Source organism: Hippopotamus amphibius, chromosome 1 (assembly GCF_030028045.1).
Source record: "Hippopotamus amphibius kiboko isolate mHipAmp2 chromosome 1, mHipAmp2.hap2, whole genome shotgun sequence".
NCBI classification, from domain to species: Eukaryota; Metazoa; Chordata; class Mammalia; order Artiodactyla; family Hippopotamidae; genus Hippopotamus; species Hippopotamus amphibius.
In genome coordinates, this window is record NC_080186.1 from 43,017,567 (window position 1) to 43,038,329 (window position 20,763).

General features: G+C 35.3%; 1 protein-coding gene across 4 annotated transcripts in view; it reads left to right on the forward strand.

The window, feature by feature from the left end:
* OSBPL9 (oxysterol binding protein like 9) overlaps positions 1 to 20,763 on the forward strand; it is a 149,444-nt gene that overhangs the window by 62,895 nt on the left and 65,786 nt on the right. For all 4 annotated transcript variants that reach the window (XM_057710605.1, XM_057710623.1, XM_057710594.1 and 1 more), the window contains exon 4: positions 15,622 to 15,698. In XM_057710605.1, coding sequence (XP_057566588.1) covers positions 15,622 to 15,698 — 77 coding nt within the window. The remainder of the gene's footprint in view (positions 1 to 15,621; positions 15,699 to 20,763) is intronic.

Below are 20,763 nucleotides of genomic sequence, written 5' to 3' on the forward strand. Positions count from 1 at the left end.
CAACCTATTTTTAGATTCCCAATATAAAACATGGAACCATACACCAAATAATGAAATCAGTGGAATCATTATTCCTCATTTAACAAATATTTGTTGAACACTTGTTTGCGTGACATAATCCTAGGGACTTGGGATACATAAAGAAATGAAATAAATAAAGATCCCTGCCTTTGTAGAGCTTACATTTCAGTGACAGGAGACAGACAGTAAATAATAAACATATATAAACATATATATGTAAATATATACATATATAAAAGAAGGCATAAGTACAATGAAGAAGAGAAAAAGTATAGCAGGATATGGGGAATAGGAAATGCTGGACTGGGGGGTCAGGTTTTAGTGTATGTTTTCAGTAGATTTCATTGAGAAAGTATCATTTGAGAAGATGACAGTAATCATTTGTGTGGTGATTATGAGTATCAGTTAGTTGCTAAGAACGTGTCAGGCTTTGAGAATTAAGAAAATATACATCAGACTGGGAAAATAACCATTTTCCCAAACCAAAAAAAATTATTTAGAAGAATGACATTGTTTTACATTTTTGTAAATCTTTTAAATGCCTGGTTTAATAGAAGATGGCGATTCTCATATCTGCTTCTGCATTCAGTCTTTTGTGATATGTTGTTTTGGTTGAAGTATATGAAGAAAATATAGTCTCATACAGATATATAGTTAGAAAAGGGAGGGGTATTTTAATAGCCTTCCCAGATAATTGTGAGTATTCTTTGATACTTGACTGAAACTCAACAAGTGATAGTTAAAACAGTGAAATTTACATATGAAAATACTCTATTACATTTAAATCCATTGGTCTATCTGGAAGTTTGAATGGATCTTTCACCCTGTGTATGATTTTGTAACATCATGCATTAGTCATATGCAGATCTTCCAAATATTGACACATTTCGTTATGCCACATAAAAAATTATATTTGTTGATATTGTCCCAAACTCATCAGAAAAGGCTTTAAGTATTGAAAATCTGTCAAAGTCATGGTGGCTGGTGAATACAGCTTTTCTAAAATGCTAATGTTCGCTTGGAAGCCTGAATTTTGTAACTGGCAACAAATACTGTCAAATGACAACAAATGACAGGTTATTTTCAGGGACATGTCTACCAAGTAATAATATAGTGTGAATAATATAGTTTGTTAGTTGTTCTTTTAAGTAAAAATCATGTTCCATGAGAAAAGAGCCACTTAGTTCACAACTCAGATGATTGTACAAGTGCTTTTCCTGGAAATGATCATTATACTTTGATATGCAGCAGCAGCAGTGCTTTATGTGTACTTCCCACTTGTCACACAAGACTAAAAAGCATATACTCAAGGGTTAAGATGTAATAATATTTACTGTTTGTTCAAGGGCATTCTTAAGTGAAACAGGAGTTTTTTTTTTCTTTCTAGTACCTGGTGGTGCAGAATAAAATGACTACAAGTTCAGTTTGGTGCCATGGCCTCCATTTGTGCTGAGGTGCCAGCAGTTTCACCACCATTGCTCTTGCACCACTGGTGCAAATGTCAACATAGTGAAAAACACAGATAGCGTTTTAGTATTATCGTGAAAACAGTTTTCCCCTAAGGACCCCTTGGCCTCATTGTACTTCCAGTGTCGTTGTATGTGTTATTTCACCCAATTTTCACAGTAGACCTTTGAGGTGGTTGGTGGTGTTAACCCCTTTTGAAATTTGTGTCTATAACTCAAAGTTACTAAGTACTGTCCTCCAGAGATCACACAAAAGTAGTGAAACTGGGACTTGAATCCAAGTTTTCTTTTTTCTTTTTTAATTTAATTAATTAATTAATTGGCTGCGTTGGGTCTTTGTTGCTGCACACAGGCTTTTGTCTAGTTGCAGTGAGCGGGGGCTAGGCTATTCTTCATTGTGGTGCGTGGGCTCCTCGTTGCGGTGGCTTCTCCTGTTGTGGAGCACAGGCTCTAGGTGCATGGGCTTCAGTAGTTGTGGCATATGGACTCAATAGTTATGGCTCACAGGCTCTAGAGCGCAGACTTAGTATTTGTGGCACACAGGTTTAGTTGCTCTGCGGCATGTGGAATCTTCCAGGATCAAACCTGTGTCCCCTGCATTGTCAGGTGGATTCTTAACCACTACACCACCTAGGAAGTCCCCAAGTTTTCTGATTAGAGTTTTAGGCTGTTGTTTTTTTTATTTCATATACTATCTCCAAAGTGGAAAGGTTTATATTGTTATCTCTTGAGAAGGACTTTGTCTAGTAAGAAGGTCATGGGATGAGGCTTATTTAACAGGGCTAGGGTTGCTTGAAGCCTAGAGGCTTAATTTTTACTGGCTTCTTTCTTGGTGGTACATCATTGCAGAATACCCAACTTTTCTGTTTCTCTAGTCTGGAAAGTAAGGATAATAATAATACCTATTTCATGTAGTTGTGAGGATTTAATTGGTTAATATGTGTTGTATGTTTAGGCATAGGTGTCAGACAGTGCTGATACAAATTAAGTGCTCAATAGAGTTAGCTTTTATTATTTACACAGAGACAGGACTGGGGCATTTCAGTGGAAGGAACAACTTGAGCAAAAGCTGGGAATTGTGAGTCATGTGAGTAGTAAGTACACAGTAACTGAAATGTGATGGTTTGTGGAGGAGTATTTTGGGAAGTAAGAAAAGGTAGATTTGGATCTGATTATTGCTGTACTAGAGCAGTAAACTCAAAGTTGGGCCCCTAATGCCTAAGACAATGACTGGTACATGGCATATATTTATACATTACCTGAGCATGGGAACACTTGAATAAATTTAAAGGAGAGAGCAGATCCCTTTATCATGAGCAACATATATGGAGAAAGTGACATTTCAGTGTAGCCCAGAAGAATGAATAGGATGATAATAAGCAGGTATTAGAGGCTCTTAGAATGGGTGAAGATAACACCTCACTAAACAATGTGCTACTCAACCAAGTGATTGTACTTTCCAAGAAACTAAATTGCTTGAGGTCATAGATTGTCTTATCCTTGCTTGTAACTCCAACATAGTACTTGATGCATGTTGGGGTTCAGTAGGTATTTGAGTAGTGTCTCAGCATTTAATCTTGTAAATATGGTTTTTACGTAATGTTTTCATTTCACAACAACTTTCAGAGAAAAGGAGGGCTTCCTGATTATAGAGGCTAATTCTTCTTTTTGCTTCAGTTACAAAACAGGCAAATAACCACTTCCTTTTGCAAACAAGTAGTAGTTTATTCATAATTTGTCATATATCTTAAATATGACGAGGGGAACAGATTCCTAAATAGTGGATCAGGAATGGTAAAGTATAGGAGTTTTGGAAACTTGTCTAAAAAAAAATCTACTTTAAATATGTATAATGTAGAAAATATGAATAGATACCTAATAAAAGAGTTGAGATTTTACAATCCTGAAAATGTATTTTACTTACTAGATGAATATTGTTTCTCTTTCTGTGTGCCTTATATTGTTTCTATATAAGCCAGGCATTATTGGGAATTAGGGGTTACCAATAATCTCTTCCCTACTCATTTTCTCTGACTAATCATTTATCAGATTATTAGTAGAACTTGTTTTCTCTTAAGGCTGCGTGTGATAATAATATATATTTTTAAATTTTATTGAAGTATAGTTGATTTACAATGTTGTGTTAATTTCTGCTGTACAGCAAAGTGATTCAGTTATACATATATGTATATATTCTTTTTCATATTCTTTTTCATTATGGTTTATCATAGGATATTGAGTATAGATCCCTGTGCTATACAGTAGGAGCTTGTTGTTTATCCATCCTATGTATAATAGTAAATATTGTACAGTTTAATTATCTCATTTAAACCTCACAACAGCCTTATGAGGTCTAGGTATTATTGTCATGCCCATAGATAATATTATCATCCTCAGATTATAGATGAGGGGAGTAAACCTCAGAGAGTTTAAGTGACTTGCTAGGTGAATAAGGGAAGAGTTGGGTATCAGAGCCAACCTTCTTAGCTTTTACACTACACAGCTTAAGAGATACTGAAAAGCAATAGCTTTGTGGGGCTTAGAGGAGTGTTTTCCAAACCATGGATAGCAGTCGGTTAGAGGATTGTGAAACCTCTTTAGCAAGCCAAGATAAGCATTTCTTAAAAAGTAAAGTATAGCAGAGAAAATACCAATGCTTACGGCATGTAGTAAGAGCATACATTGTTTTGTGAAACTAATATTCAGTTTTATATGTGTACGTGTATGTACACACATGTGTATATGTGTTTGTGAACTAGGGCCATGTTATAAATGTATTTTTTATTGTGGGTCACAGCCAAACAAAATTTGGAACCCATGGGCTCAGAGAATGGAAAGAGAGCTTGAAAAATGTAATGAAGAGGAGAGGTAGGTGCTAGAGAAGGAATTCTAGAGATAAGCTGCATATATAAATAACATTATGAAAAGAGGAAGAGTTAACCTATATAGATTTGAGGAAAATAATATAGTATCTATAAACTGTTTTAACTAATTCGTTAAATTGGGCCCTTTTAGCAGAGATTCATTCAGAGTTAGTACAGCTTTAATTTTTACTTGTAGAGAGCTGCTTCTGCAGGTGGTTTGTGAATTGTGTATATCATTACTATATTTTTATTTCTCTAATGAACAAATAATTTATTATGATTGAATAATAACCAGACAGCTCTCTGGTGCTTCATAGCCACAAAGATTTTTTCCTATTGGATGCACTAGGGTAGAGGTTTGTTTACTGCCTCTTGGGAGAATGGGAGAAGGTTAGCTAGGTTAGTGAAAATAATAGAATATTGAATTTTCAGCTGGAAGGGACAATTTAGTCCAAGCCTCCATTAAAAGAAAAAAAACAAACTACCATAAAAAACACATAACATGAAATTTATCATCTTAATCATTTTTAAGTGTATAGTTCAATAGTACATATTCACATTGTAGTGGAACAGATCTCTAGAACTTTTTCATCTTGTGACACTGAAACTATATGTGCTAAACACTAATTCCCTCTCCCTCTTCCCCCACCAACCCTTGATAAACACATTTCTACTTTCTGTTTCTATGATTTTGACTACTTTAGATATTTCATATGAGTAGAATCATATAGTATTCGTCCTTTTGTGACTGGTTTATTTCACTTAGCATAATGTCCTCAAAGTTCATCCATGTCATAGCATATGACATGATTTTCTCCTTTTTAAAGGCTGTATAATATTCCATTGTATGTATTTTCCACATTTTCTTTATCCATTCATCTCTCAATGAGCGTTTGGGTTGCACCCATCCCTTGGCTAATTGTGAATAATGCAGTGATGAACATAGATGTGCAAATATCTCTTTGAGATTCTGCTTTGAGTACTTTTGGTATATACCCAGAATTAAAATTGCTGGATCATAGGATAATTCTATTTTTAATTTTCTGAGGAACTTCTGTACTGTTTTCCATAATGGCTGTACCATTTTACATCCCCACCAACAGGGACTCCACCTTCTCTGCATCCTCACCAAGGCGTAACTATTTTCTCTTCTTTTGATAGTGGCCATCCAGATGGATATGAAGGAATTTTCTCATTGCAGTTTTGATTTGCATTTCCATAATGATTAGTGATGTTGAGATCTTTTTATGTGCTCATTGGCCATTTGTATGTCTTCTTTGGGGTAATGTTTATTTAAGTCCTTTGCCCACTTTTTTTAACCTTAAAAATTGTTTTAATTGAAGTATAGTTGATTTACAATGTTGTGTTATTTTCTGGTATACAGCAAAGTGATTCAGTTATACATATATACATACATATTTTTTCCATTATGGCTTATTACAGGATATTGAATATAGTTCCCTGTGCTATATAGTAGGACCTTGTTGTTTATCTATTTTATATATAGTAGTTTGTATCTGCTAATCCCAAGCTCCTAATTTATCCTTCCCCTACCTCTTTTCCCCTTTGGTAACCATAAGTTTGTTTTCTATGTTTGTGAGTCTGTTCCTGTTTTGTAAATAAGTTCATTTGTGTCATATTTTAGATTCCACATATAACCAGTATCACATGGTAGTTGTCTTTCTCTTTCTGATTTGCTTTACTGAGTGTGATAATCTCTAGGCCCATCCATGTTGCTGCAAATGAAATTATTTCATTCTTTTTAATGGCTGAATAGTATTCCATTGTGTATATACCACATCTTCTTTATCCATTCGTCTGTCGATGGACGTTTAGGTTGCTTCCATGTCTTGGCTGTTGTAAATAGTGCTGCTGTGAACACTGGGGTGCATGTATCTTTTCAAATTAGGGTTTTCTTCCAATATGTACCCAGAATAGGATTGCTGGATCATATGGTAACTCTATCTTTAGTTTTTTAAGAAACTTACATACTGTTTTCCATAGTGGTTGTACTGATTTGCATTCCCACCAACAGTGTAGGAGGGCTCCTTTTTCTCCACATCCTCTCTAGCATTTATTATTTTTAGACTTTTTGATGATGGCCATTTTGACTGGTGTAAGATGGTACCTCATTGTAGTTTCGTGTGCCTGTTGGCCATCTGTATGTCTTCTTTGGAGAAATGTCTATTTTGGTCTTCCGCCCATTTTTAAATTGGGTTACTTGTTTTTTTTTTTTTTTTTGATATTGATCTGTATGAGCTGTCTATATTTTGGAAATTAAGTATATTTTGGAAATTAAGCCCTTGTGGGTCACATCGTTTGCAAGTATTTTCTCCCATTCTGTAGGTTGTCTTTTTGTTTTGTGTATGTTTCCTTTGCTGTGTAAAAACTGGTAAGTTTGATTAGGTCCCATTTATTTATTTTTGCTTTTATTTCTGTTGCCTTGGGAGACTGAGCTAAGAAAACATTGGTACAATTTATGTCAGAGAATGTTTTGTCTGTGTTCTTTTCTAGGAGTTTTATGGTGTCTTATATGTAAGTCTTTAAGCAGTTTTGAGTTTATTTTTGTGTATGGTGTGAGGGTGTATTTTAACTTCATTAATTTACATGTGGCTGTCCAGCTTTCCCAACACCACTTGCTGAAGACACTGTCTTTTCTCCATTGTATTTTCTTGCCTCCTTTGTTGAAGATTAATTGACCATAGGGTGTGTGGATTTATTTCTGGGCTCTCTATTCTGTTCCATTGATCATATGTCTGTTTTTTGTGCCATAACCACACTGTTTTGATTACTGTAGCTTTGTAGTATTTTATGAAGTGTGAGAGAGTTATGCCTCGAGCTTTGTTCCTTTTCCTCAGGATTGCTTTGGTAATTTGGGACCTTTCATGGTTCCATATAAATTTTAGGATTATTTGTTCTAGTTCTGTGAAAAATGTCAAGGGTAATTTGATAGGGGTCACTTTAAACCTGCAGATTGCTTTGGGTAGTATGTCCATTTTAACAATATTAATTCTTCCAATCCAAGAGCAAGGGATATCTTTCCATTTCTTTGAATCATCTTCAGTTTCCTTTATCAAGATTTTATAGTTCTCAGCATATGTCTTTCACCTCCTTGGTCAGGTTTATTCCTAGGTATTTTATCTTTTTGATGGGATTTTAAAAGGGATTTTTGTTTTACTTTCCCTTTCTAATACTTCATTGTTAGCATAAAGAAATGCAACAGATTTCTGTATGTTAATCTACTATCCTGCTACCTTGCTGAATTCGTCAGTTTTAATATTTTTTTGTGTGGAGTCTTTAGAGTTTTCTGTATATAGTATCATGTCATCTGCATATAATGACAATTTTACCTCTTCCCGTCTAATTTGGATACCTTTTCTTTCTTCTTCTTGTTTGATTGCTGTCCTATGCCCATTTTTTAAATCAAGATTTTGTTGTTGTTGTTGATTTGTAGAAGTTCCTTATGTATTCTGGATATTAACCCCTTATCAGATATATGCTTTGCAGTTATTTTCTCCTATTCTTTAAGTTGCCTTTTCTCTGTGTTGATTGTTTTCTTTGATGCACAGAAATTTTTGTTTGTTGTACAGTAGTCCCACCTTATCACAGTGATACATTCCAAGACCCCCAGTGGATGCCTGACACCACAGATAGTACTGAACTCTATATACTATGTTTTTTCCTATATGTACATGCCTATGATAAAGTTTAATTTATACATTAGGCACAGTAAGAGATTAACAACAATAACTAATAATAACTTAGGACAATTTAATAATACTGTAATAAAAATTATATGAATGTGGCCTCTCTCAAAATATATTATTGTACTATACTCACCTTCTTCCTTTGATGATGTGAGATGATAAAATGCCTAGTGATGAGATGAAGTGAGGTGAATGATGTAGGCATTATGAAGTAAAATCAGGCTACTATTGACCTGATGATGCATTGGAAGGAGGATCATCTGTTTAGGGTGGATCATGGAGCCATGACAGTATTGATTGTTGGATGTAAAGAAGCACATTATGTCAATGGTTGGGGATCCTGGACAGGACAAAGCAGGACAGTGTGAGATTTCATCATGCTACTCAGAATGCTGCACAGTTTAAAACTTAAGAATTGTTTATTTCCATTTAATATTTTAGGATCTGGTTAGCCAAGGGGCTGAGGGGAGAGGGTAACTGAAACTGTGGAAAGCGAAACTGAATGAAGGGGGACTACTATAGTTATATTTGTCCATTTTTAAATTTTGTTGCCTGTGCTTTTGGTATCATATCCAAGAAATCCCTGCCAAATTTAATGTTCTAAAGATTTCTCCCTATGTTTTCTTCTAAGAGTTTAATAGTTTTAGGTCTTAGGTTTGAGTTTTTAAAACATTTTTAGGGAATTCTCTGGCAGTCCAGTGGTTAGGACTCCATGCTTTCACTGCCATGAGCCCAGGTTCATTCCCTGGTTGGGGAACTAAGATTCCGCAAGATGCACATTGCGGTAATAAATAAATACATTTTCAGTCAGTTTTTGTATATAGTAAGAGTCTACCTTCATTCTTCTGAACGTGGGTATCCACTTTTCCCAGCATCATTTGTTGAAAAGACTGTCTTTTCGCCATTGTATAGTCTTGGCACCCTTGTCAAAAATCATTTGCCCATACATACAAGGGTTTATTTCGGGTTCTCCTCTGTTCCATTGGTCTATATATCTATCTTTATGGCAGCAAGCCTATAAGCCATGTGGTGTTAGACTAGAATTGGAGGTATCAATATGATGTCATGATTTTAGATAGATAGATAGTGCATGAAAAAGAATGGGGGCACCTCAAAAGGAGGAGAAGTAGGACTGGTTCTGAGGTATGTGGGGCTTAGAGATGTGAAGGAGGATAGAGTCGGTGTTAAGATTCAAGGAGGGGGGAAGTATGCCATGAACAGGAAAATAATTCATTTAGAGTGTTGAGGGGCCAATGAGAAGATAGTTTGGTTCATAGAAAAGATCCATGAAATAAAAGATGTGGAGCACCTTTACTGTTAGACAGGCAGGTTAGGTAAATTCAGTAGGGTGGGGGAGAATGTTGAGGTTTTTGATGGAAACAGCCTTGCAGTATAAGCTCAAATCTGAGTTAGGTATGCAGGCTGCATTGGAGTTAACAGAGATTAGCACATGTACTATTTTTGTGATGATGTTTTATTTACAGACATGAGACTATATGAGAGCTAGAACAAGCATGTTGTCAGTAGGGATGGAAAGAAAGGATAGAGAAAGGGACTATATCAAGGAAGGATCTGGTGATTGTGAGGAAGATGGCGGATTTAAAGGTAATTGCTCTTGGTGCCCTGATGGCAGTGAGAATGGTGCCTCATGTCACATCTCAGACATTTCTCAGTTCTGGCCTCACTCTCACAACCAGTTCCTAACTGGCATGCCACCTGTATTTCTGAGTTCACAGGCTTAGTAGTTGTGGTGCTTAGGCTCAGTTGCTCCATGGCATATGGGATCTTCCCAGACCAGGGATCGCACCTGTGTCTCCTGCGTTGGCAGGTGGATTCTTAACCACTGCGCCACCGGGGAAGTCCCACGACTTTGACATTTTTAATGAGTATTAGTTATTTTGTAGAATGTCTCTCGGTTTGGGTTTATCTGATGTTTTCTCATGATTAAATTAAGATTGTGTTTTTTGGCAAGAATACTACAGAAGTGATGCTGTTTCCTTCTCAGTGGGTCATATTGGGAGGTGTGGTATATGATATCAAGAAATTTGTTACTGGTAATATTAACCTTAATCACTGGATTAAGGTGGTGTCTGCCAGACTTCTCCATCATAAAGTTGCTGTTTTTCCCTTCGTAGTTGAGAAATATATTGGGGAGATAACTTTGAGATTCTGCTATCCTATTTCTCCTCAAATTTTTGCCCACTGTTTTTAGCTATCAGTATGCCATTGGTGGATCTTGTCTGCAGTAATTATTGCTGTTGTGTTTGTCTGAAGGTGATTTAAAAATTTCTTTCATTCCTACTATATTTGTGAATTGTAACTCTTCTGAAGAAAGAGCTGTGCCTTCTTCCCCATTTACTTACTTATTCAAGTAATTTATTTATATCAATATTGCACTTAGATATTTTATTCTATGAATTATAACTCAGTACTATCAGTTATTCTGTTGCTCACATTCTTTAGGCTTTGGTTTTTGGAACTCATTCAGGTTGGTTTCGATTTCCTTTTGACGTGCCCCCATTCTTTTTCATGTACTTCCTGTGTATTATCTATCTGTCTACCTACCTACCTACCTACCTACCTACCTATCTAAAACCCTGAGTTCATATTGATACCTTCAATTCTAGTCCAACACCACATGGCTCATTCTAGCCTTGTCCCTTTTCTTATTTGTAATTTTTCTCCCTGGGACGGTGAGAAATCATTACCTACAATATATTCACTTGTTTATAGTTACCCAATTGCTAAACTATACTGTTAGGAAAACCAGATTTACAGTATTTGTGCAGTTTTTGTACAGTATTTGTGTATGGTTTTGTTTTGGTTTCGCCTTGCATCATCTAGTTAGAATACTGTTTTCAAAGTTAGTTGGGTTTAATTTTTTCTTCCTCATACCCTTTTATGTGATTGTCTTATTCATTTGTAATACAGTTAGGTTAATTTGTTCCTATTTATATTGTATTTTGGGTTCCCCCTCCCCATTGCTGGTTGACTTAAAATTGTTTATTTAGGGGGAGTCTGCGTGAAATATTACTGTGGTTCTAAAGAGTCTGAGTATATACAAGACGATAAATTCAGAGAATTGTTGCTACCTCTGTATCCCTACTAACTCATCACTGTTTTCCCTGATTTCCATCCTTTGCCACTGTGCTTTGTAGGTATCCAGTCTCTTTAATTTATAGTTCATCCTTCTTCTATTTATTTTGCACAAACAAGCAGGTGCGTGTATATTTTCTTATATCCTCTTTTTTCTTCTTTTTTTCATTTAATAGTATCTGAAAAATCACTCCAAGTCGCTCAAAAGTGATCTTCCTTGTTCTCTTTTTTCACACCTGCATTGTACTCCATGGTTTATTCAACCACCTTCCTTTGAGTATTTCGGCTGTTTCCAATATTTTGTAATTATAAGCAATGCTACAGTGAATAACCTTGTTCATGTGTATTTTTGTATTGTTGGATACTGCTTGATTTTTTGCATACTCAACCAACCTTGTATTTCTGGAATAAACTCAACTTCAGCTTGACATATTAAAGGTTTTTTTTTAAATAAATTTATTTGTTTATTATTATTTATTTTTTGACTGCGTTGGGTCTTTGTTGCTGCATGTGGGCTTTTTCTAGTTGTGGCGAGCAGGGGCTACTCTTCATTGCAGTGCACGGGCTTCTCATTGCGGTGGCTTCTCTTGTTGTGGAGCATGGGCTCTAGGCATGCAGGCTTCAGTAGCTGCAGCACATGGGCTCAGTAGTTGTGGCACATGGGCTTAGTTGCTCTGCGGCATGTGGGATCTTCCCAGAACAGGGATTGAACCTGTGTCCCCTGCATTGGCAGGCGGATTCTTAACCACTGCGCCACCAGGGAAGTCCCAACATATTAAAGTTTTGTAAGGAATTTTTGCATGTCTTTTATTGCATTAGAATTGCCTTAAAATTTTTTTCTCTCATAGTAGTCTTGTCAGGTTAATATCAAAATTATGCTGACCTTACAAGAGTTGGGGGAGTATTCTTCCTTCTTATTATCTGCAATATTTTGTGTTAGATTGGCATTATTTCTTCCTTAAATGTTTGACAGAGTGCTCTGGTGAAACTTTCTGGGCCTGCAGTTTTCTTAATGGGAGATTTTTCAATTATTTTAATGCAGAGTATTTTTGATCTACCAAAACAGCACTTTTCTGTGGTCTCACCTAATAATTACAGAACAATCCAAATTTTAAAATTTCTTGTGAAAGTTTTGGTAGGTATTGTAAAGAAATTTTTCCATTTAATTAAAATTTTCATTTTTATTGTCCTGGAGTTATTCATAACATTCTCTTATAAACTTCTGAAGGTGTGCATCTATTGTGATGTGCTCTTTCTCATTCATGATGTTAATGACCTGAGCCACCTCCTATCAGCCTTGCTAGAAGTTCATCAATTTCATCAGTTATTTCAGGTAACCAGCTTTAGGCTTTATTCCTCTGTCTTACTGTTGCTCTCTACTTGATTTATTTATGTTCCTTATCATTTCCTTTCTACTCATTTTGAGTTTAATTTCCTGTTATCGTCAACTGTTTTGCTTTTCTATATATGCATTTAAGGCTATAAATTTCCCTTTATGCACGGCTTTAAACTGTATCCAACAGTTTTCAATGTCATGTTTTCATTTATGCATCTCCAAATATTTTCTAATTTCTGGTGAGATTTTTTCTTTGACCAATAGATTATTTAGCAGTTTAAAAATTTGTTTTCCAAATATCTGAGTATTCTCTAATTTATATTTTTATAACTGGTTTCTAGCTTAAATTTTCACTGTTAATATATTGTGTGTGATTTAACTCCTTTGAAATTTGTTGACTTCTTTAGGGTCTATTATGTGGTCAATTTTTTGGAATATTTTGTGTGTGCTAGAAAAGAATGTATTTTACACGTGTGTGTGCAGAGTTCTGTATATGCCCATTGGATCAAGTTTATTCATCAGGGATTGTTCAAATCTTCTAGATCCTTACTAATTTTTCACTCTGACTTATCGGTTAGTGAGAGAGATGTGTTAAAAATATGTATGTATATATATTCCATGTTATTTTAATTACATATAAATTTATCTTTGTCATATCTTCCTGATTAACTGAACCTCTTATATTTACAAAGTGAGCCTCTTGAAGACTTTTTGTGATGATGTCTATTTTATGTGATTTGGGAGTTACTGTTTCTATGGTATATCTTTTTTCTATATTATTATTTTCAATATTTCTCTACCCTTACATTTAATAAGTATCTCTTTAAGCATCATATAAAATCTTGTTTAAAAACCTTCCTTTTTTAGTTGGAGCATTTACTTAATTTACACTTAATTTAATTATTGATGTTTATAGACTTAAAAATTTACGATTTTACCATGTTTCCTTTTTGTCTTTCATATTTTGTTTCTTTTTTCTCCTTTTTGTCAATTTTTGAATTTTTTTTATTATTGGATTGTAAAATTTTATTATTTTGGAAGTTAAACACTTTAAAAAAAAAACCTTTCAGCGATTACTCTAAACATTACAACAGAATCCTTCAGTTGTCAAAATTGAATACTAATTGCTAATTTTATCTTCTTTCCAAACAATGTAAGAACCTGAGAATTCTTTAACTCCATTTCCCCTTTCCCAGTCTATTTGCAATTGTTCTGTATTTTAATTTTGTATGCATTTATTTAAAACCTCACAAGATATTATTTTATATAGTCAATATTCAATTTTACCAATGTACTTATCATTTTTGTTACCCTACCTTTTTTTCCTGCTTCTACCACCTTCTGTTAGACATTGTTCTGTATGCATGGAGGCTACCTTTTCAAATTTTCTTTACTAAATATCTGCTGATGACAAATTCTCTGGTTTTTGTTTGTCTGAAAATGACTTTATTTTGTCTTAATTCCTGAAAGATATTTTTCACTGAATTCTAGATTGGAAGTTATTTTCTTTTAGCCATTAAATATAATACTCCCTTGTCTTCTGGTTCCCATTATTTCTTTTGAGATCTAGCAGTTTAATTGTTATTTCTTTGAAAGTAATCTGTTCTTTCTCTCTCTGTCCTCCCCCACCATGACTTTTTAAGATATTTCCTCTATCTTTGGTTTGCAGTAAATTTTGCTGGGATGTGCCTAGCTGTAGATTTTCTTTGATTTATCCTGCTTAGAATTCTTAGGACTTCTGAAATCTGTGGTTTAATATCTTTCATCTGTTTTGAAAAATTCTTAACTAGCTAGGTAGTGCTTCTATTCCATTCTATCTTTTGTCTCCTTTTGGTTTTTCAATCACATGCATATTACATCCTCTTACTCTCTATGTTGCTCTCCCTTTCTTCTATATTTTCTCTCTTTGACTCATTGCCTTTTGTTCTGATGAGTATTTTCTGGTCTCTTTTCCAGTTCTCTCATGGTCTCTTTAGTTGATTTAATCTGCTAGAAGACTCATTCATTGAGTTCTAAATTTTGCTTATTATGTTTTTCAATTTTCGAATTTATATTTAATTATTTTAAAAACCTGTATCATTTATAAAATGGTTTCTAAGTCTCTGTCAAAGTTTCCAGTCTTGTATTGAATGCATTAAGCATAGTTACTTTTAAAGTGTGGAATGGTTTGTTCACATGCCTGGAGCTTGTGTTGATCTGTTTTTAATTGTCATTTGATTCTCATTTATGTGTGCTTCTGTCTCCTTGTATATCTTTGGTTATCTTTGTTTATGTGATAGACATATTTAAAAATTGTTTCTAGAAATAATTTGGCAGCTGAGATGATGTTGTCTTTATACAGAAATGATTTTCATTTGCTTTTGCTAGCTAGGTGCCTAGAGTTACTAACAACCTGGGGTAGTTTTAATCCGTTTCAGGCATCAAGATTTTTCTGGACCACCCAATTGTTAATTCTGTTTTATTCTTAATCCCAAGGTGCACCCCTTTGAGGTCCCAATAAAAACTTGAGCTATTTGCCAGAGCCACCACTGTTGGTGGGCCCTGCTTTCCAATTTGTGGCCTGGCAAGACTTTTTTTTTTTCTGATAGAGTTTATTTTTTAGGGTAGTTTTAGGTTCACAGAAAAATTGAGCAGAAGGCACATGGAGTTCCCATATGCCCCCTGCCCACCCATTCTGACAAGACTTTTAAGAAACGGCTCAATTTACAACTCCTCTCCTGGAATGTACAGTGCCTCCAGGAGGAATGTGGCCCTAAATAGTGGCCTGTCTTCTAGATGTTTGTCTTTCTCTAGATTTTGGCCTGTTAATTCTTTACACCTTGTTGTTTTCTGATGCCTTCAAAACAGTTTTTTGTTTGTTTGTTTTAAAAGTTATTTTTAATAATTATTTTAGCTTTTCTAATTATTCCCAGTGGGAAGGTAGCCTGCTGTTATTGAACACATTTATTCTCTTTGTTACAAATTGCTGTTAAGTAGGTTGTATATTTAGAAAGCGTAGAAAGATAAATCTATGAAGGAAATGGCACACCAAAACCCTTTCCTATTAGCATCATGGTTTAAAATTTTTGCTTTCAAATATGGAGCTATATTGTAGAAATTAAGGTTCTAATTTTTATAAACTTTTATTCCAGCTCGTGATGCTGATGAGCGAGAGAAGTGGATCCATGCCTTAGAAGAAACTATTCTTCGACATACTCTTCAGCTTCAAGTAAGAGTCTTTGGATATCCTTATGGCTTCTGGATAGTTCATTAGGGATTTTTGTTTGTTTTCTGTTTAGTTTTGTTTTGTTTTTTTCTTTAAGTCTTAGGATGTAAGGAAAACTTAATTTCTGAGTTATTTTTGCCTTTACAGTGCTATAATGTATGATAAAGTTATAGTCATTTTCTTCTGCTTAAAATACTGATTTTTGTCTAGAAAAAAGACAGTGCAAGGCAATGTTGAAAGTGAAATGCTACGTTAAAATTAAAATGTGCCAAGTTCGTTTTTTAAATTTAGTATCTATAGTTGGTTATTGGTATAGCCAAATTATATAATAACGCATGATAATAGATATGTGCTGAGAAGTTGACCTACTCTTCTTGTTATAGGATTTGGCAGTTACCATGTGTGTTGGGTAGTACTCTTAGGGATGAAAGTGAAAGAAAAAAACCCAAAAAAGAAAAAAGCACATCTGGTTTGGGTGTGGTTTGAAGTAGGCGTTTAAACAATGTCATGAGGACTCAGATCCCTAATCTCTATTTCTAGGTCTTAGTTCTTCTGGGTTGGCTTCATTTTTAGCTAAGTTCTCCTTTTGTGGTGTTAAGATGGTTGCAGCAATTTCAGCCTCCCATTGGTGGAACTCCAGATCCATAGGAGGCTATTGTTCTTTCCAGATTAAGAGGATTAGTGCTGATACCTTAGCTTCAGTCACTTTCCCTGTCCTGACCAATCAGAGTTTCATAGTCATATGTTCTACTTCTGGAAATGGGATGTTATCTGCTTCATCAGAAACATGTAGCTGCCCCCCCCCCCCCAAAAAAAAAGAAACATGTAGCTGGTAGGGTAGAAGGTGGTCCTCCCTGGCCCCCTTGCCCCCAAGCAAAGTCAAAATAAGGGAAAAAAGATCCTAGTTGACAAAAACAACAAAAGTCTATTCTACCATACTAAAGATAGTTTTCTATGTTTATTCTCCCCTGAAAGAGCTTATATTGTGGCATATATAGAGGATTTTGTTTTGATTATTGTGATTTATAGGATTGAATCATAGAAAACTGATAATTCATAGTCCTTTATCTCTACTTAACTTGTCCAGGAATTGGCTTGATTAGATAAGTTAGTATAGGACATCTCAGGTCCTACAAGATAGCGAACTCTCCATTATTTGGAAGTTATTCAAACAGAGGCTGAGGAAGTGGTTATTAAGAGACTGTGAGAAATGAATATGGAGTTGAACTGCGAGGTCTATAAGTTACTCTATCAGCTATGCTTTTTAAAAGCAACTTCATAATTTCTATGAAGAAATTCTATGAATTCTTTTTAATGAATTTCTTCATAAGTTTCTTTCTAATTTAGGCAGTTTTATAAATGACTGCAGCATCATTTTAGCAAATTTGTGATCCAGTAAGAAGATAAGTATTTTAAGAATCAGATTAAACTGAATGTGGCAAATGAGATTCCCCTCCACAGTTGGTTAGACTGATATTCAAGTCTTTCTGTGATCTATTCTCAGCCTGCCCTTCTAGGCATTTCCACCACTGTACCCCTACATAAACCTACTAGAGTGCTGCTGTTTACTTACTTTCCTCTGAACACATCTTTTCATTTCTAATCTCTGCATTCTTGTACATGATGCTCTGTCTCTCTGTAATGCCATCTGCCTCCACTCTGCCTTTGCAGTCTGCCTCTTTTCTTCAAAGCCCAGTTCAGAACTGACCTTTTCTGTGGAGCCTCCCCAACCAACCCCTCCTCCCCCACCCCCCAAACTCAGTGATCTCTTTCCTTTTAATGTCATACTCTTTGCACAGGTCACTGAGTCCTTATCATATCCTTCTTTTTATCCTTTAAAGTATATATAATTCCCACCCAGTCAGTTAGGATGCAGACTCCTTAAGGTCAGGTACCTAATTTGATCCAATTTTGGAATATATGAGCTTCTGCTCTGAAGAGAGCTCACGTGTCTTTAGGAATAACAAGAAGGAAAAGATAACTTTGGGAAGTCTTAGACTCTGATAGCTTTGATGTTTTAAAATACATGTAATAAAAAGTTATTTATATATTTTTTTCCTAAAGTTAATACATGCAGAAGATAGGACATTTAGAAATATGTAATTAAATATTAGTTTGGGAAAAAAAGTAAAGATTTTCTTCTCAGAGATGGTGAAGTATGGTGAAGGACTTGACTCTGGAGCCAGAATGTCTTGGTTTGTTTTCCCAGTGCCACCGCTTGACATTACTCTTGACATTATTCTGAGTTCCAATGTCCTCATCTATAAAATGAAGATAATAAAAGTACCTAGATTACAGGGTTGTTTTGATGATTAAATGAGTTAAATATAAATTTGCTGAAATAATGCCTAGCTATAATAAGAAATTGGTAAATTTTAAGCCATTACTAATACAAAAACGGCTACTCTTACCATTCCCACCCCCTGTACATTCTAAATGGTGCTCTAAATGGCATTCTAAATGGTGCTCGATAAATGTTAGTTACATAAAGAAATAATTGAAGGAATTAACAAACGTATGATGTATAGATTGCTTTTACATTGCTCTTTATTGTGTACTTTGAGATGTGTAACATACTGTTAGACCCTGTGGAGCAGGCATCATGGAGCTCTCTTCCACATGGGTGTACAAGAAAAGTATTAATATGTCTTTCTTTTCCACTGAACTTTATCTTTGGCTTAGCCATTAAACTTTACTTCTTTGGCCTTGTCATTACTAAGAGCTGCACCACCTCCAAAATACTGAATTTTATTAAAAGGGTTTTCTCTTTGACCACAGTTTTCTTACCTTCATCCTCTTCTATCATTTTACTTCTTCTGAACTTTTCTTCTCTCATTTTGGTCTGAGCTCTGCTGTTCCACTTTTCCTGGCCATTTTACACCTTTCTAGGTTTGCTTATCTCACTCTCCAGTGTAGACCTAATGGTCTGCTTCTTCAACATAGATTTTGCTATCACCCTTAGAATTTCTTGTCACTGGATATTTTGCACTGTATACCATTCTGGTTCCATTCCCCAGGGTCCCCAATTGTCTTGTTTCTTTGCTTCTAGTTAGAGGTCACAAAATCAAGATGGCTATATCTATCACAATTTAGTCTAACTTTAATTGCTTTCTATAAATATTTAACAGTCTTCTTATTGGTTTCTTCTTGATTGCCAGTGAAATCCCCACAGTGGATCTTTCTCATTACTGTTCAGTATCTAATATAGTCCACTCCCTTGTTTATAGAAAAAGGTCTCACTTTTTCTTCAACAGTTCTTAGTGACTTCACATATACTTTCTTTCTATGCTTTGCATATTTCAAAGAAAGAAATATGCTCACCTTTTCCCCAAGTTAATATTACCCCCATACTCTTGACTGCATGATGTTTCCTTTGAGGCTATGACCTTACTTACCCTCCAGCAGCCCCCACTAGTTTCATGAATTCAGCTAAAACTTCTGTGTATATGACTTTCTCCCCTTCCCCCATCTCTGTATCTCTTTTGATATTTAACTTTAGTCCTACATTCTGTCCTTTTGGATTTTTCCAGTCAGATGTCTCCCTGAAACTCAACCTCAACAGGGATAAAACTGGCTAATCAGCTCTTTTCTCCTCAAACGCATCTCTTTATACAGTTTTTCTGTTTCTGTTAATGACAGCATTATATTCTGAGTCATTGAGGTTTGAAAGTTGAGGGTTTTTTAGGTGATAACTTCTAACCTGCCAAACCTGGGGACTCTTTTTTTTTTTTCTTCTTTTTTAAATAGAATTACTCACACTACTTTGCTCACTTTGACTATCATTCTTGTCACACCTGGATAGCTCTGTTTCCAGTGCCCTCCTAATATTCCTGAATTTATTCCCTTCTTCATTCTATAAACTGAGCATCTGTACTTAATGATCTTAAGACATTCATAACTGTGAAAAACCTTTAGTCGTTTACATTTGTCTACAGGATGAAGTAAAACTTCTTATTAGAGGATTTCACTCTCTTTGATTTGACCCCAACCTACCTTTCTACCTCCTGTCCCTACATGTACCTGATGCTCCGCATAGAAATCATTCCTGGTTCTGTGCTTCTACTCATGCTCCTCTAAGTCCTCGCCATCCCCATTCCTCAAATTTGTCTCTATAAGTTTCATTCCATCAGTTAAGACTCAGTGCATATTGCCTTTTTATTCCATCTTTTTCTTTTCACTATAATAGAAATTAGTCTCTTACTTCCTTAACCTCTGCTATAATGTCCACTTCCATGTGGCCCATGTAACATTCTGCTTTGTAATGATAATAGTAGCAACTAATATTTGAGCACTCCTTATGTGCCAGGAGTTGTGTGGGCTTTGCAATGCATTAACTCTTTTAGTAATAAAATATTGTATAACTCATCTCCCGCTTGAGATCATGAGGCTAGAGAGAGAACCTATCTTACTGATAGTATGTTTCCCATAGTACTTGAGCAAAGCCCGAAAGGCACTGTCCAAGCTTTTGAGTATGTTTTAAGTGGTAGTATATTATGGTAGAAAATCTTTAGAGCCAGGCTGACCAGAACTTGGATCCTGGCTCTGCCCTTTTACTAGCTGTGTAATCTGTCTTTTAAACCTCTTTTAAACTTTACCTGATCTTTAAAGGTAGGTATAAAACCTCAGTAAAGTGGTTGTGGTAAGATATTATAGTATCTCTAACATATTATACCTTGTAGATAGAAGGTACTCAAATATTAGTTCTATTCTTCCTTCCTTTCTGATTAACTATAAATTCATCTGGAGCATCTCTTGTACCTTCTCCCTTTCCTTCTATCTTTCCTTTGTTCTTTTCTTTTACTATTGTTCCTGCTCCTCTGTGGGTATCAATTACTTGTCTTCTTCCATCCTCTGAGGAACCTTCTCTCCCCTTTCAACTCCTATGGATGTTGAGTTTCCAATAGTCATTCTAAACTTGTTGTATTTAGCTTGTGGTATCTTTTCATGTATTTACAGCCAACTTGACTCCTTGAAGAGAGGCTAGAGGGGCTACTGAGCCTCTTAATTCCCTCTTTTTAGCCTGTAAGAGGCATTTAGTAGATGTTTGATGACACTGATTAATGGAAGG